At 46.0% G+C, this 15,733-nt stretch overlaps 1 protein-coding gene across 3 annotated transcripts; it reads right to left on the bottom strand.

Annotated features, from left to right (window-relative positions):
• Positions 1–15: 15 nt before the first annotated feature.
• sugct (succinyl-CoA:glutarate-CoA transferase) lies at positions 16–15,731 on the bottom strand. Of its 3 annotated transcripts, XM_054765782.1 has the most exons (15): positions 15,564–15,731; positions 15,099–15,147; positions 14,965–15,038; positions 14,403–14,488; positions 14,268–14,318; positions 14,056–14,176; positions 12,621–12,712; positions 12,408–12,551; positions 11,247–11,342; positions 11,079–11,150; positions 10,907–11,004; positions 10,734–10,836; positions 2,701–2,764; positions 1,602–1,756; positions 16–1,327 (listed from the first exon to the last, which is right to left on the bottom strand). In XM_054765782.1, exons 1-15 carry the CDS (start codon positions 15,706–15,708, stop codon positions 1,220–1,222), a joined length of 1,458 nt encoding a protein of 485 aa, XP_054621757.1. In that variant the 5' UTR covers positions 15,709–15,731; the 3' UTR covers positions 16–1,219. The 3 variants fall into 3 exon arrangements, with proteins under 3 accessions (XP_054621757.1, XP_054621758.1, XP_054621760.1); XM_054765783.1 differs by lacking the exon at positions 1,602–1,756; XM_054765785.1 differs by lacking the exon at positions 16–1,327 and having other exon boundaries at positions 1,669–2,604.
• Positions 15,732–15,733: the final 2 nt, after the last annotated feature.

Below are 15,733 nucleotides of genomic sequence, written 5' to 3'. Positions count from 1 at the left end.
CACACAAAAAAACAAGTCAGACACAAAATCTAAACAACTCCCGACTTATTTTTTTTAGCTTTGTGCGTGTGTGCATTACAGAAAGTAACAAACATGCTCCACTCGTTCCTAGGCAGGAATTTCGGGAGAAAATACAGTAAGTAAGTAAAAAAATAACCACAGTCATTCTCATATAACTATGTTTGTGATTAATGATGAGGTTTGACAAACAATATTTAAAATGGATAATCGCTCATAAACGCCCTCACCGCCATCGGGGACGCAGGCGAGCAGCACCAAGATGAGCATCAATCAACCAATGAGGTCGCAGTTTGACAGGCCGCCAGGTGGCTCTGTCATTGCTATTATATATTTTTATTTTTTTAAAGTGATGCATCTTTTGTGCTGTCTCGCTGCTGCTTCACGACCTCCAACTGGACGCTAGCAGCTAGCAAGGTGTACAAACACGGCGAGCTAACGATTGATGAAAAAGTCACGCCATTTGAAAACGGCTCTGCTGGATCCATCTTGTTCCCTGTGACAGCAAGAACAACTGGCTGCCATGGCAACAGAGTACACATCCTGTCCAGACTGGACACAGCAGGTGTGTGTGTGTGTGTGTGTGTGTGTGTGTGTGTGCGTGCGTGCGTGAGGGTGAAGCCCGTCTTCTTATTGGCAGCATCTACGTGTTTTTTAATGTGAAATCCAGCCGCTGCAGCTGCACGCCGCCTAGATCCCTGCGGCCAACGCCAGGAAGTGTTTTCCAGAGAGACTCCCCCTGGACGTCATATGAGGGAGTCCCGGATAGTGCGTGTGTGCGTGCTTGTGTGAAAGACTCGACCACTGATACTTGGCACCACACATCTTATTCTCTCCAAGATCAAAGCCGTGTTATTGAGTTGTGCATTTAAAATAATATACATCAAATTAATGGTGCAGTAAAGTCAAATGTTTCAAATTTAAAAAGGTCACATCATCAGTGAAACCTTTTTTTTTCTACTTAGAACATGTCAGACTTGGATTTTGCTTTTGTGAGTCTCTGAGCGGGTTTCCAGCTGCAGCTGTAAGCCTTCAAAATAAAAGTATCATTGATGTCAGAGCGTCTGTGATCGGCATCAGAACACACAAAAGCCTTCAGTTCCTGCACACATGCTCCAGATGTCAGGCAGTCGGGGACATTTAAAGAGCTGATGACTTACGTACATCCGAATTTCTCTCACACACTTGCTGGGGTCACGGCTCAGGCAGCCAGCCGACCACTCGACACCCGGACAAGGTAAGGCATCCACCGCAGTTTCCTGCTTGCGAGGCCATGCTTGTCAGAAAGGTGGGCCCAGTGTCCTGATGGCTAGGAGAACAAGGGTTAGCATTAACATATGGGCTCACTATGCTAAAGGTTAATGAACAGTTGGTTAAGTTATCTCAATTATGAAATCTAATAGCATTTCAGCAGCTGGAAAAAGTCAAAGCACAATGTTTGTCAGACAGATGCTCAAGTAGCAGCTCGCTAATGTGCCAGCCACAAAAAATGTAAACTGGAAGTAGATGAAAAGGCTTCAAGCAGATCGACTCATAACTTTTTATTCTCTGTGTTACAAAGTGGAGTGAACCAATCAGCATACTCGGTTCTGGGCCACCGCCCCCGACTCCAATAAAGCTGTGATGAAGTCATCACTGTAAGCCAAAGCATCACGCAGCACCTGCACCGTGTGCTGGCCAATCACAGGAGGGGGCGTCGGCTTGCAGGTGGAGAAGCTGCTGTAGCGGACCGCCGGGCCTGACCGACAACAACAAAATGACATCATGTGACATTTGCACTTGCTAAGCAATATGAAGCATTACGTAATTATTTCTAAGCTCCACCAACTGATGCTGGGTTTCCCCCTGATGTACATTATGTAGATTTGGATGGATCCTGTGTGTATGGATTGTGAAAATGACAGCATACAGTCGTGCCATCAACAGGACACACGTATGTGCTCTTGTTTAGCGTTTGTTTCTACAGTAAATAAATTCCACCTCTGGTACATTTTAGTAGGTTACTTGGCATCCAAAGAAGATGCAATGAAACATGATGGCGTCACCAATGATGCCAGCGACCTTCTTTCCCTTTTCCTCTTCCTCTTAATCATCCCATTGACTGCCTGTCTGATACCGCTTCCTCTCCAGTGAGACAAATGAAAGCGGAAATAAAAACAACTGGCAGACGTTTGCGGGAACAAACCGTTTAACAAAACATTAAAGTGCAGCAGTAATGAGCTCAACTCTTTCCGTGTGCGTTTGTGTGTGTGTGAGAGAGGGGAAAATAATTGAGCAGTACTGAACGTAATCGTTCTGTTCATTCAACTCATTGCATTTTTTTTGTTCCATCTCAGCCAGGAAAACACAGGAAGAAAGGCCAGAAGTAGACATGTTCATGTTCTCTCGTGCTCTCTTCATTCAGGATGAACTCAATTGTTCTTGTGTTGCAATGTTCTGATGTGCACTTCAACGTCACGGCCACTTGAAGCTAAAGCACCGTGTAGCTCACACAGGAGGACTCTTGGACTTTGCTCAAGCTCAGTTTGTGAGGAGACATTTTATCATGCGGGAGTGCTGTCGCTGTCGATTATGAACGCCTTCCTGCTGCGTCGCACAGGAAGCAGAAAGTCAGATGAGTCGACAAACTGCTTCCTCTGTGTGGAAAGGTGCTGAGACCCATCAAACTGTGTGTGTACTCACCAGGCACAGTGATACGTCCTGCAGTGGGATGGTTCATCTCCTGGATGAGTCCATTGTGTTTCACCTGCAGACAAACGGGTCTTTATAGCTATCAATCATAGAATCCTTTGGGGGGTGATGCAGGGCATAGGTCATAAGTCATGTTAGAGTCGCCCCCTGTTGGACAATACAAGCACTGAACATTGCACCAAAGCTTGTCCAGATGCGGTCCAGATGCGGTTGAAAACGGTGGAAATCGTCTTCAGGGTGACAGAATGTGTCAGTGAACAAAGTCTACATTTAAATGTATTATGACAATGAAAGAAACTCACACAATCATTTTGGTTTTGTCTACTGAGTCACAAGTTCCCCAGTTTGATCCTCCCTAGAGAATCCTAATGTGTGTGTGTTTGATGTGTGTGCACACTGGTGATTACATGCATGTGTGTGTGCCAGGCTATCTGCTTGTTATGCAGGGTATCATTACATCCATATGGCCATCACACACAACTCTTGTTCCTCTCAAAAGGTTTTCCAGCTCATCACCAAAAAAAAGTCATTGCAATCGAAAAGTCGGGAAGATCAAAGCAAAAAAGATGAGTCTTCATCTTCTAATGGTGCTCCTGTCTCACACCTGTGTCGTGCATGCGGGCATCGGTGAACAGAGGTGATCAATTTACGGTGAGTGGTGGTTTTGGGCCTCGTGCCCGTTGACTTCCTGCTCTCCTCCCCTCTCCATCTCTTCTTTTCCACCACTTTCATCCTTACTTCTCTTGTGCACACCAGGCTGTTTCAAATGAAGCGAGCATCTGTATGGCTGGCATGCAGCCGAACACATAACATGCAAATCATCGGGGCTTGAGTGACATCCTCACCTCGACATGAAGGAGATGAATGACTATCAATTATTCTGACTCTTGTAACGCACATTAAAAGGTAAAACATGCTATATACAGAGGGGAAAATAAGTACAGTATTTGATCACTTGCTTATTTTGTAAGTTTACCCCCTTACAAAGGCATTAACACAACGTCATTTTCAATTTGTATTTGATTGGGGTAAATAAGTCCCAATGCTAAATGTGACTCAGTACTTGGTAGAGAAAGCTTTGTTGGCATACACAGAGGTCCAGGTTTCTTGCAGTTGGTCACCAGTGTTCACCACGGGCCGAAAGCACAATGTTTCCACCTCCATGTTTGACAGCAGGGATGGTGTTGTTGGACTCATATTCACCATTTCTCTGCCTATAAACACGCCGAGTCGAGTTGATGCCAAAGAGCTCAATTTTTCTCTCTTCTGACTACATCACGGTTCTCCCAAGCCTTTAGTTAACAGGTGTTGATTGTGAAACATTCATATGGACCTGTAAATGTGTCTTCTTTAGCAGGGAGACCTTGAGGCCATGTCAGATCTCAATTCATTACGGCAAAGTTTGTTACTAATGCTTTTGTGGCTGACTGTGCTCCCAACTCCCTTGACATCATACCCATCTCCTCCCTTGTCATTCTTCTCTGAGGCCTTGTCCACATGGGAACACGCCTGGGATTTGTTTATTGCTGGGTTGAAAAAAAAATAAAGTAACAAGTTGCGTTCAGGACTGCTTTCCAAAAAGAGACAAGACTAATTTGTGTGCTTAATTGTGTTTAATGGGGTTTTTCTGGTTATTTTGTTATATTCTGTCTTTGGAATGTTCATATCTTTGTAAGGGATTGAACTTACACAATCAGGAGTAGATCAAATATTTATTTTCCCTACTGTATGTGAGCATGCACCACTTTTCTATCATGGCGCTTGAATAAGGGATGTAGCTACAACCATGACGCCCCATGTGACCCCTCCCCGCTGGAAAAGATTGACATGATGCGTACAGTCCAACCTCATCACGTTGCGACACAACTGAGGCCAACTCAGATGATGACTTCTTCACCTTCGTATCTTTTTACGCCTCTGTACACCCCCCGCACCCTTGGGAGCCTTTGAAGCTAAGTGTGGCGGTCCATTAAGTCGACTAAGCAGCCCCCCCGGGAGCATCCAAGCTTGCTTGTTACATCACGTTAGTGCAACATCAAGGCAAGGGGGGGTGAGGAGGAGGGAGCGCGTGTGCTCAGCGACGACGAAGAAGATCTGAGGTTGCTTGAACCTGCTGCTCTGGCTTTGACCTCGACTATCAAAGCAGCTCCGACTTGTGGGTGCGTTGCATAAAGCTGCGTCTCCACACATGAATAATGCTCTTCATCAGGCCTGTTTACTTCCAACTTTGCCGCATGCGAAGCCAAGACGCAACTCCACGTCCGGTCCTACCCGGTTCTTCTTCTTCCCCTCCAGCGTGAACTTTGACCAGTTCACCAAGCCACATTCTTTTGCTCCATTGTCTTCTGACACAAGCCCTGTCTCTTTCATATACAAGGCTCCTTAATAACACAAAAAACTAATTATCCTTTCTGAAATTGTTGACTATTTAATGTGAAGAAACAAATATGTTAAGTATCTAACCAGGTCCTTTTCAGGAAGGTCGTAAGCTCACGTTATGGATCCCAAGGAAAGTGTGGACAAACCAACCTCGGAACTTGATGCAGGGATGTGAAGATCCCACATAAGAGCGTGCAGCAAAGCAAAAGGGATGCCTCTGAGCAGATGGTGGTCCATCACACATCCATCAGGACTCATGTTCCATCTGAACATATATCATGTGCGCACAGGAGCTCATTTTAAAGCCTCTTGTGGTTTAAGAAGTTGCGTCCTGCAGATATGGAATTTGGGGTGGGGGGTTACGACCACGTTTGAGAGATTTAGGTTTCTTTCCAAGCGTAATCATTCAGTGGAATGTCATCCACACAGTGATAGAAGATCTGCGGTGGCGCAATTAAGGGGAATCGCTGCAAGAGTCTTCTGGGAATGTTCAAGAAAAACATGTTTGATTATCTTAAACTGAATTCCTGGTCTATTTAGTCCAACTGACCCCCGGAGTGTATGTATTCTGGACTCCGGAACGTCTATCGAGTTGTCATCATTTTCATTTGACTTATGTTGTGAAAGCAGGAAGACGTGACAGCGCAACACTGTGTTCCAGCGACTCATCTTTCCAATCATGAGCTATGAGCGTGTGACGATGTTGGATAAACAAGCTAACTTACTTGTTCCTCTGCTTCAAGTTAGCATGCACACAATCTTTTGCTTTCGCCTTTAAAGACAGAGTAGTCCATGTAGGATAAAAAGCTGACCTCAAAAGGTCACCTTGGGGTGTAAGCTACATGCTATGACCAGCTCAATGGGAATGGGGGCGGGGCTTCTTCCTGACGATGTCGTCAACTTGGCCTCCACACCACGAGATGTTTGGGTGGCGGCGCATCACGTGATCTTGATGGCACCTTGTGGCCTCATTTATATTCGGCTTAACGAGCACAAGATGAGTCAAAAATAGAGACTCTCCTTTGTCCTGTGGTCTTTGTATTTTGGTATTTGAGCTCGTTAGCGGACTTCAGTTACATAAAAACACCTTTCAGCGGCTGCAAATATCCAAAAATAACATGTGAAATACAAACAGCCGCATATTTTTCCTCTCTTTCTTCCTGGCTGCTTTTGTTTGCCACTCAGTCCATTCCCGATGACCAGCCGTCTGTTTATAGTGTCACCCTTTAATTGGAGCCTCCTCCCTCCTCCGGCGTCTTCCATGGGAAAGTATGCAGACACATTTTCATTTCATTATGTGCATTCCTGCCTGCGCTACCAGCGGCGCTATGTGGCGCTCAGCATGGGAGGCCAAGGGTTTCATTCCCTGTTGGTGCACAGGTGGTTTCACAGGTGAGCAGAGGGCTCACGAGCCCACACAAAATGACTGATGACGTTTAACTGGAGAAGACTTTTTGTCAACTGTGCCGCTTTCAGTGCCCGTGCAGATGTTCAAGGTCAGCCAACAAGGATGTTTCATGTTGCTGTCACGTTTGATTAAATCAAATTCAAAGTTTTAACCAAACTGATATACATTTCAGCCTTCTTGGGTTCTTTTGAGTTTGTTTTCACGCTTTGGAACTCTCCATCAGGTTACTGGGTTGCAGAATAAGCAGGCTGACTTTATTTTAGAAATCAGATAAGTGACCGTGAAGGTCAACATGAACTCTCTTTGGGTCCAGCACAATAAGAACACTTGAGATTTTGCTTGGACTGACATAGTGGGTCTGCTTGTGTGATCAGGCCTAAGTTTCATGGCAGGATGTTTTCCTTCTGGGAAAAAATGTCTCATTGAAGCGGTTTTTCATGAAAAACAAATGTTCCAATCAACATTGTCGACGAGTTCTCCATCTTTCTCCACCTTTCACTCTCCTCCTGCGCAAATAGTTGTCACAGTGCTTCTGTGTGAGCCGGTCAGCAGGTCCACAGAGGTCAGTGCAGCCTAACAAAGCCACCTGGTGACATTTATCTCATCTGTTTGGGTTCCATCACAGAACCGTGAGCAGATGTTTTCCACAACATGATGTGAGGAGTTCCTGGAGGTTTTGTTCTAAGCCAACACACATCCATCGTAATCTACTGCTAATGACCAGTTAGCATCTCGTCGCCCTGGCAGCGCACATCGCCAACATGTTGGAATATTCTTCTTTATGTGGTTAGCGTTATTTTTTTCCATGTGGTTGCTTCAGCTGGTCGTAGCGTACCTGGATATGATCAATCGCGCCTCTCACTTCTTCACATGTTCCACAGCTTCTTTCCACCCGGTGATTATCTGCTTACATCACATCCTCCTCCCTCTCCGATTACCAGAAGTTCCTGACTCGTTCTCACACGTCGCCTAACTCGCGTGGCCTCGCCGTGACCTCATTTGTGGATTCCGCCAGGCAAGCATCGCCATGGCAACTGATGGAGCTGGATAAACCGTATAAGCCTCTGGTGTTTTGACATGATTCTAACCTGGGATGATATCATCTCGAGAAGGGTCCAAACATGACACTGCTGTACTGAGCGGTATATCTGTGTGCAGGTCCAGCTGTTTCAACAGTACTTCTTCATTTGCCACAATTGAAACGAGCACCTGTAGCTCCGCCTCAGCGGCATGTGATCTCGTCGAGCAGGAGAGTGAAGCGCTGCAGGATGTTAAGAACCACAGCGGTGTCCTCCTCAGGAGAAGACATGAGCAAAGCCAGGAGGACCACTCTCTGCTAAATCTGTTCCTAAAAATACGACTGAAGATGTTGGCCTCAGTGACGTCTCCATTACTGATCTGAGCACTTGTGTTTGTGCACAAGGGTTCCAACATCAGCACAGTCATGGACACGTCAGTGTCAATGTTCCGCGAGAAGCTAATTGAAGTACAAGTGTCTTTAGAAATAAATAGGCTCTGCTTGAACGGACACCAATTAGTGTGAAGAGGGAACAGGTTGTACCGCGCTAAGCCAACAACCCCAAAAATGACAGGAAGAAAAGAGCAGCATCATTCGGACATGATTTGTTCCTTTTCCTGAAACACAAAGTGCTGACAGGTAGGCAAGCCCCTTGAATGCAGGTTCTTCCGACCCGAGATCAGTCACAAGAGGTAAGATGAGTGCAGGCGTTCCACTTCTGTCCTCGAGTTTCTTTCTTTCAGTAACACTCAAAGTGAAGAGAACCTTGTAGAAATGATGTGAGCTGTGAGGAGAACTACATCGGGATTATACCAAGCACTGGTCATAACCACTCTGACGATGGTGGCCCACAGCAGTAGAAGATGATGAAGACGTCAGACTACTTGGCAGCAAGGATGTTATGGAATATTGAGAGCTGAGATTCCATCCATGTTCTCTTGCAGACTCCACAGTGGAATTTCCAACTTGACTTTGGATGGATCCTAAAGGGTCGACCTCAGTGACCTTCGAAAGGAAGATGTTGAGTCAAGATGAGCTTCCAGGAGACGGTGTGAGGTCCTCATGACCCAGAATCTCACTGGAAGACACCGCAGCAACATTTTACTGCAACTTAGCTTTATTTGACAGTTTCCAGACAGTAATAAAGTTTATTTATAGCGGCTGTGTCCAAGCAAAGAGACAAACGGCCCAAAAGAGAAGCAAAAGACTGTATTTCAAATACAACGCAGAGCAAAGGTACATATGCTGAGGCTCATGACAGGTTCAAAAGCCAAAAAAGGTATTAAGAGCTGACATTTGTTCCCTTGAGCAAGGTATTGTATGATTTTCTCTGTGGGTCAGTGCAGTGAAGTGATGCAGACCAGGCTGAAAAACCCCGAGGACAAGCCTGGACCTCGGTTGTTTGTCTAGTTTTGAGGGTGCAAGTTAAATTCTTTGCTTGCTTGTTTAGCTGAAGTGAGAGCGGAGCGCAAACGCTGCCAGACGTCAGCTGATTTATATCCACTATCCACTTCAGAGGCTGTTTAGCTTTCAGCTGGGATAAATCACACACACCTCCAGTAGTCAGGATATTAAAGCCATATTTAGTTGCATATTTGCTGCAGAACCGGGCTCGGGCCCAGAGGACATCACAGCTACATGGATGGAGGGCCGGTAGTCGTAAACGTGAGATGCCGTGCTGACCTCTCAGGAGAGAGACGCGAAGTGAACGTGGACCGTGACGTTGAGAAACATCTTGTGCAAAAGAGTATCAGCAGGTGAGCTTTGTTTTCTTAAACGCTCAAGACTAGCTGCCTTGAGTCAAATTGAATTTGCGGATCAGCTGGGTGTAAATAACGTAACCACACAACATCTGAGGTTCACAGACATTGTAGGATTGCCAGTGGCTGATGGAAATCAGTGTGAGACTGCGCTGTCCGACATGCGAAGCTGAAGAAATGGAAAAAGAAAATGTCCGACACGAAGAGGCGGATGAAAGTGACGGGCAGGAAGCGGAGAACGAGAGTGCCGCGGCCAACAGTGACGAGAGAGAGAACGGCGCTCGCCAAATGACTTCCAGACTTTGAGTTTCGGGGCGGCCACGTCTCAACTGCCAGCAGCTTCAATGCGGAGCTGCCACCCAAACAAATGCTACACTGCACACACAGTAAAGCTTCATTTAGAGCCAGAAAAAGCATGTACGGTCAAGAATAAAGACACATGCAGTTTAGCGAAGTTTACCATGCTACTTTCTAACATGGTTAGTCTATATAAGAGTGCATAATAGCGCCACCCTGAGGACATTAAAGCTAATTTACCACCGAGAACCTGATAGTGTATTCCTTTCTACCAGAGTGAAATAGAGTCTTTGAGCTGGACTGCAGTGATGCTGGAGTGCATGTTGACAATGCTTAGTAGCTCAATTAAGCAGAACATTAAAACCACACACCACCTCTAATTTTGATGAACGATACGGACAGTTCTAGCCCAAAACTGTAAAACTACTTTTTCTTGCACATATTCAGTCGTGTATCAAGTCTCCTCACACATATGACATTTCTCTCAGCTTTTCAATCCGTGAGGCAGAACTCAGGGCACATGGTCCACTTCGAGGTGTGTCTCGACCCACGAGAGGGAGAAAAAAAAAAAAAACAAGTTGGTGTTTCTTGCTTCAAGAGGCAGATTAACTGGTCTGTCTGACACACGCACGCACGCACGCACGCACACACACACACACACACTGAATCATAGCCTTTATATGACAGTGCTGTGCCAGGTGGCAGCGGGAGCTGTTGTCAAGAAAGCATTGAACTCAAAACTTGTTGCAAGTCTCAGAACACGAAGGAACATTCTGCAGACAGTCACATGTTGGTGACTAACATGCTAACATTAGCATGTTGTTTTCACACTGCAACGTTTAACCCTTGGCGTTCCCTCCATCACGCTTCCATGCACGCATGCCATATGTCCTGTTGCTTTGTTCTGCACACACTTGTGCAAGATCAGTTTGTTAGTGGAGCATGCACAGTGACTAATGTGGTTTTTACTCCATGTGGAGGAAGAGTGTGATGAGCAGACACAGACACACACATGCACACACGTACACAGTCAACTTTCACCTGAGGTGCTCCTATATTCTTCTACACAGGACACACAATGTGTCTGTGTCTATTGAAATGACCCAACATGTGCAAAGTGGCAAGCATGTTTGTGTGTGTGTGTGTGTGTGTGTGCGCTCGCCTGTGGGTCTGAGAAGACCTCCTGGATGCTGTTGATTGCTCCAACAGGAACACCTGAGCCCTCAAACCTTTTCAGCCAATCAGCAGTCATCTCTTGCAGAAATCTGACAGAGAACAGTGTAAGGTATTGGCGAGGCCCTAGAAAGATCTACCTGAAGGATTGGGGACTTGTACCTCTGGGACAATGTGTGCACCAGGCCTTGACGGTTCTGGACTCTGAGCTTGTTGGTTTTGTATTCTGGCCGCTGGGTGAGCTCCGGAAGCTGCAGAACCTAAAGTATACCACCAGTCATGAGAGGATCACACAAGCAATATGGTGGTCTGAGGGTCACATGAGCGAACGTACCTGACACACTTTCACAAACTGCTGGTCATTTCCTGCTGCTATTACCACATGCCCGTCTTTGGTTCTGAATCCCTGACACATATACACACACACACACGCAAGCACACACACAGAACAATGTAGAAGGTGAGACACTTTGGTACCCTGATCAAAAAATTGTGAGGTCACCTGGTAAGGGACGATACTCTCGTGGGCCGTCCCCCAGCGCTTTGCCTCCTTCCCGACATTCAAGAAGTTGGCAGCAACATGGCTGAGACACGACACCTGTGGGTCACAACCACGTGAGCAGGTAACCTCACTCTCTGATATCGCAACTCCACCCCCTGCTTCTGACAGGAAGTCTTCACTACGCTTCCGCAGAAGCAACGATGCCCTGCCCACCTCTAACAGAGGTTACCTCATCAGTGTTTTAAAGTGGTTTCCTTCTAACTTGGAGAATCTTTACAGGAAGCAGCATGGGAACTTTTGTCAGAAAGGTTCCTTTGAAGCTGGCTGACAGGAAGTGCAAGTGCGTTTTCCTGGGGAGATGAACGGCTCGTCACATTTTAAGGATGTTGACAGAAGAGTGCGGCTGCACTGTCGATCTGGTTTCTGTTTACACTCGGCTGCGTTTCAGGACTGCGGTTGCATGGAAGGAGAGGCCCGGCCCGTGCGAGCAGCTCGCCATGCTGGCTGGACGCGACGCCACATGTGAAAGAACCACGACTTTGACTCACCAGCACAAACGCACCACAGCACCATCAGCAGCTAAATCAACTCTGACATCAGACACCGGCTGCCCAAAGTCTGTGGGAAGTCTTTGCTGTGGGGAGCGCCATGATGATGAAGGTCAACACCGTGAAAGAAAGCACGAAGGGAGAGCTTGTTATCGAACACCAGCTCGGCAGACTTCATGTCTTAAAAGTTAACATGCCTGTGGACGCATCACTTCCTACATGAACGGGGGGAGGTGGATTGTGGGTAAAGAGTACACACACACACACTCACACACACACACGTCTTTAAAGAGAACTTTTTCCCAAGTGACTGTGTGGTGGTGTCTCAGACAGAAACATAAAACATGTTTTTAAAAGCAATACTGTCACACAAACTGCACATCCTGACACTACAAATCAAGCACACCATGGGAGTTTCAGACGCAGAGAACATCTGGGTGGGCGTCACCTGTGCTTTTACGATAAAGAATCATTTGATTTGTCTCAACGAGTGGGAGATGTTCAGGAACTATTGATTAGTGTGTTTATATACTTCAGACATTTAAACAGCCTGTTTATACACCATCTACTCTTTAGGATTCATTTATCACGTGCACACACACATACACGCTACCTGAGAGGACAGTAGGTCACAGTCAATGTGAGCTCCCCTCCCCGTATGTTGTCGCTGCAGCAAGGTGGCCATGACGGCCCCATGCGCATACAACCCAGTCGCCAGGTCCGTCATAGCCACACCTGGGCGGATGGGCTCGCCGTCCTGTGCAAAGAAACACGGCATCATGGGAAGCCACTTATGTTTTAACACGCATGGCTGTTGACGTCTGACCTCTGTTCCGGTGATGTGCATCATCCCGGACACAGCAGAGGCGATGGAGTCGTAACCTGGACTCTGATTCTGAGGACCCGTTTGCCCGTAACCTAAACACAGACACACACAACTTTATAAGCCATTTCAGCTATGCAGCCCATTTTGTTTTATTTTTCACCAATTGCAAGTTTGAGAGGCGCCACAATAGTGTATTGGAGATGTGTTAGTCTAAAAACTGCTTTTCGTAAGCACTACTGGGAACACGCCATTTTGTACGTCTGTACCATTAATGCTAACGAGCTGCATTTGTCTCCAACAGAGTGTGTGTCGCCAAGAAGCCCTATTGTGCGCTTGATCCACGTTTTACCTTTACACTGCAAGCTTTTCCAATGTAATAGATGCCATATATCACATACAACAACGTAACATTAAGGAGTAGGAAGGGAGGAAGAAAAATAAAATGATCAAACTTGCAGCGCCCACATCTGTAGATGACTGACGAAAAGTTGTCAGAGAGTCAGGGTTTTTTTTAAAGATGTGTAGCAAAGCCTGATTTTTTTTTTTTTTTTTTTACAAAGTGGTGTGTGTATACACGAGGCGGGCGAATCTAGCAAGGGGCAATTCAGAGGTGGCATTATGTCCATGAGGAAGGAAGGTTTGTCCTTCATGAAATCATGAAAAGCCGCCAGTTTAAAAGAAAGCATTTTAGCACCTCCTCTGTCAAAAGTGGAACAGACTAGATGATAGATTTTTCTTGTTTGGTGCTCATAAACAGGCTGCAGGGACACATTATTATTGTTAGATCAACATTAAAATGTCACTCTCGCATACCTTAAAAATAAAACATGTCCATAAAGAAAAGTCAAAGGTCAAAGGAGACTTGCCAGCAGCAGAAACACTGATGCCATCTAGTGGATGAACACATGCAGACTAAATCAACAACACAAGGTTTTGATCCCTCTGCATGTTGACTTAAAACTCTCCTTCAGCGTTGACTGGTTCTGATCCACAATAACCATGCCAACATGATCATGTCGTTAACGACCAATCGCGCCACAGTTGACATGGTGTTGAGGAGAACCGGCTCGCACGCTGGCTTCCTTCAGACTCGGAGCAGCTGTTCTGGATTACACCGCTACCGCAGCGGTTCTGCCGGCAGAGCCACTTCCTGCTGAGGCCAGCTTGAGGCAGCCTGTTGACACTAATGGATCTTTTAACGACCCCGAGATGTGACATCAACACGAGTTTTTCGTCCAAAATTATTAACCTCTGAAAGCCGCTTGTCTCTGTATGGCAAACACTTGCCATGCTGCAAGTGGCACTTTGTGACAGACGCATGTGTGTAGCGTGGATACAGTGCCGTAGGCATAAAGCAAAATGCACTTTTAAGGTCAATCGCGCCAATTAAATCACTCTGCCCTTCACCAAGCTGGCCTCAAGAGGGCGGCAGCACCTGAAATGGAGCAGTAGATCAACGCGGGGTTGAGTCTGCTGAGCTCCTCGTACCCTAAACCCATCCGAGCAAGTTTGCCTGGCAGGAAGTTCTCCATCAGCACGTCGCACACGCCTGCAAGCTAACACACAAGTGATGCAGCATCAATGTGTGAGCAAGTCATTAGCATGTCAAAAATTTGCTTATTATGCTAACAATAATAATGAAGGTACCTCCTGGATGAGCTTTGCTCCTCTGGGATGTTTCAGGTCCACAGCAACACTCTGCAATCAAGAATGCAACATTTTAAGACCTTTATTTTGATCAACATCAATCCTGTTTTTTTGATGGCATAAACAAGTCCATACTTTTTTATTGCGGTTGACGCTGAGGAAGTACACGCTCTCCGGGCCGACAAAGGGGGGACCCCACGCTCGGGTGTCGTCACCTGTACCTATGTATTAGAACACAGGACTGATTTGATTTGAATAAGCACAAAGGGCATACTGGGCATGGATCAGATCATAGGAAATTTGATATGGAAGACAATTTAGGACATGTTTGACATGGATAGAACAGAGACACACTGGGTATGGATTAGAAGGTCCAACTCTAATAGATTGAAATAGATGAAAACATAGAACACACTTGATGAGAACCAGACCATAGAACGCATTTGTTCTGGATCCGAACATAAGACACATTTGTCCAGAATCAGAACATAAAACACACTTGACACAGATCAGAACGTAAGATCCCATTTACATAGGACATACTGTACTTCACGTGGATCAAAACATAGAACACATTTGATATGGAACACATGAATATAGGACACACTTGACATGAATGAGAACACAGCACTCATTTGACGTGGATCAGAACAGAACATAAAGAACACAGCATAGGACTCTAAAGTGGGCCTCTAACCTGGTTTTTCCACTTTGATGACCTCGGCACCAAGGTCTCCCAGCATCATGGTGGCGAAGGGTCCAGCCAGGACGCTGCAAACATATGGGAGATGTATGACATAGTATGACGGGACGGGGTTTAGGCATTCTTACCGGGTCAGGTCCAGCACTCTGACGCCTTCCAATGGCCGCCGGTCGGCACCTGCAGACAGGTCACGTGTTCAGGAAAGAAATCTGCTTCTTGAACTCTTCCAAGGGATGATTGTGGACGGTTCCACAATGACTTGAAACGTCAATAAAACGTGACAATCACTGTCAAATAGCTAATATGCAAGACTTGGTGTTAAATTGTACGAAATAAATAAATAAATTGGACGAAAATGACACCCAACAGGAAGAGCTTCTGGCGACATCAAAGATGCGCACGCGATTAACTTGACGATTCGGACTTCGACCTGTTGATTCAACTTAAGTTACAAATTACAGAAACAATAACCATAAACTACATTTTTCAATGTTTGTAAACGCACTGTTTTACCATGTGAGAATGTTATTTAAATTAGAATCACTATACATGCTAATGTTAGCCTCTTTGACCGCTAGCTAAGCTTCTGGTACCTGCATGCGACAGCCACCGTCCGCAAGCCGAACCTTTAATAGTTTGCTTCCTCAGAGACAATGAGCTGAAACCGGGGTAACAGACGGTCCGCGGGTATTTAGACGAAAAAATACGGAGCGACATTTTGCCCCCGGCTAATGTCATTTTGACAATGTATAGCGACTTCCGG

This window comes from Dunckerocampus dactyliophorus, chromosome 21 (genome assembly GCF_027744805.1).
Source record: "Dunckerocampus dactyliophorus isolate RoL2022-P2 chromosome 21, RoL_Ddac_1.1, whole genome shotgun sequence".
Lineage (NCBI taxonomy): Eukaryota > Metazoa > Chordata > Actinopteri > Syngnathiformes > Syngnathidae > Dunckerocampus > Dunckerocampus dactyliophorus.
The sequence above is the reverse complement of the archived record's forward strand: the minus strand, read 5'-3'. Positions and strand labels throughout refer to the sequence as shown.

What these genes read in the sequence shown, in the direction of transcription:
- sugct (XM_054765782.1), bottom strand. Translation starts at nt 15,708, where the DNA reads ATGACATTAGCCGGGGGCAAAATGTCGCTCCGTATTTTTTCGTCTAAA. An exon ending in ACGGTGGCTGTCGCATGCAG is followed by an intron (nt 15,148 to 15,563) that starts GTACCAGAAGCT and finishes ACCTGTCTGCAG; the next exon opens with GTGCCGACCGGCGGCCATTG. An exon ending in TGCACATCACCGGAACAGAG is followed by an intron (nt 12,552 to 12,620) that starts GTCAGACGTCAA and finishes TTCTTTGCACAG; the next exon opens with GACGGCGAGCCCATCCGCCC.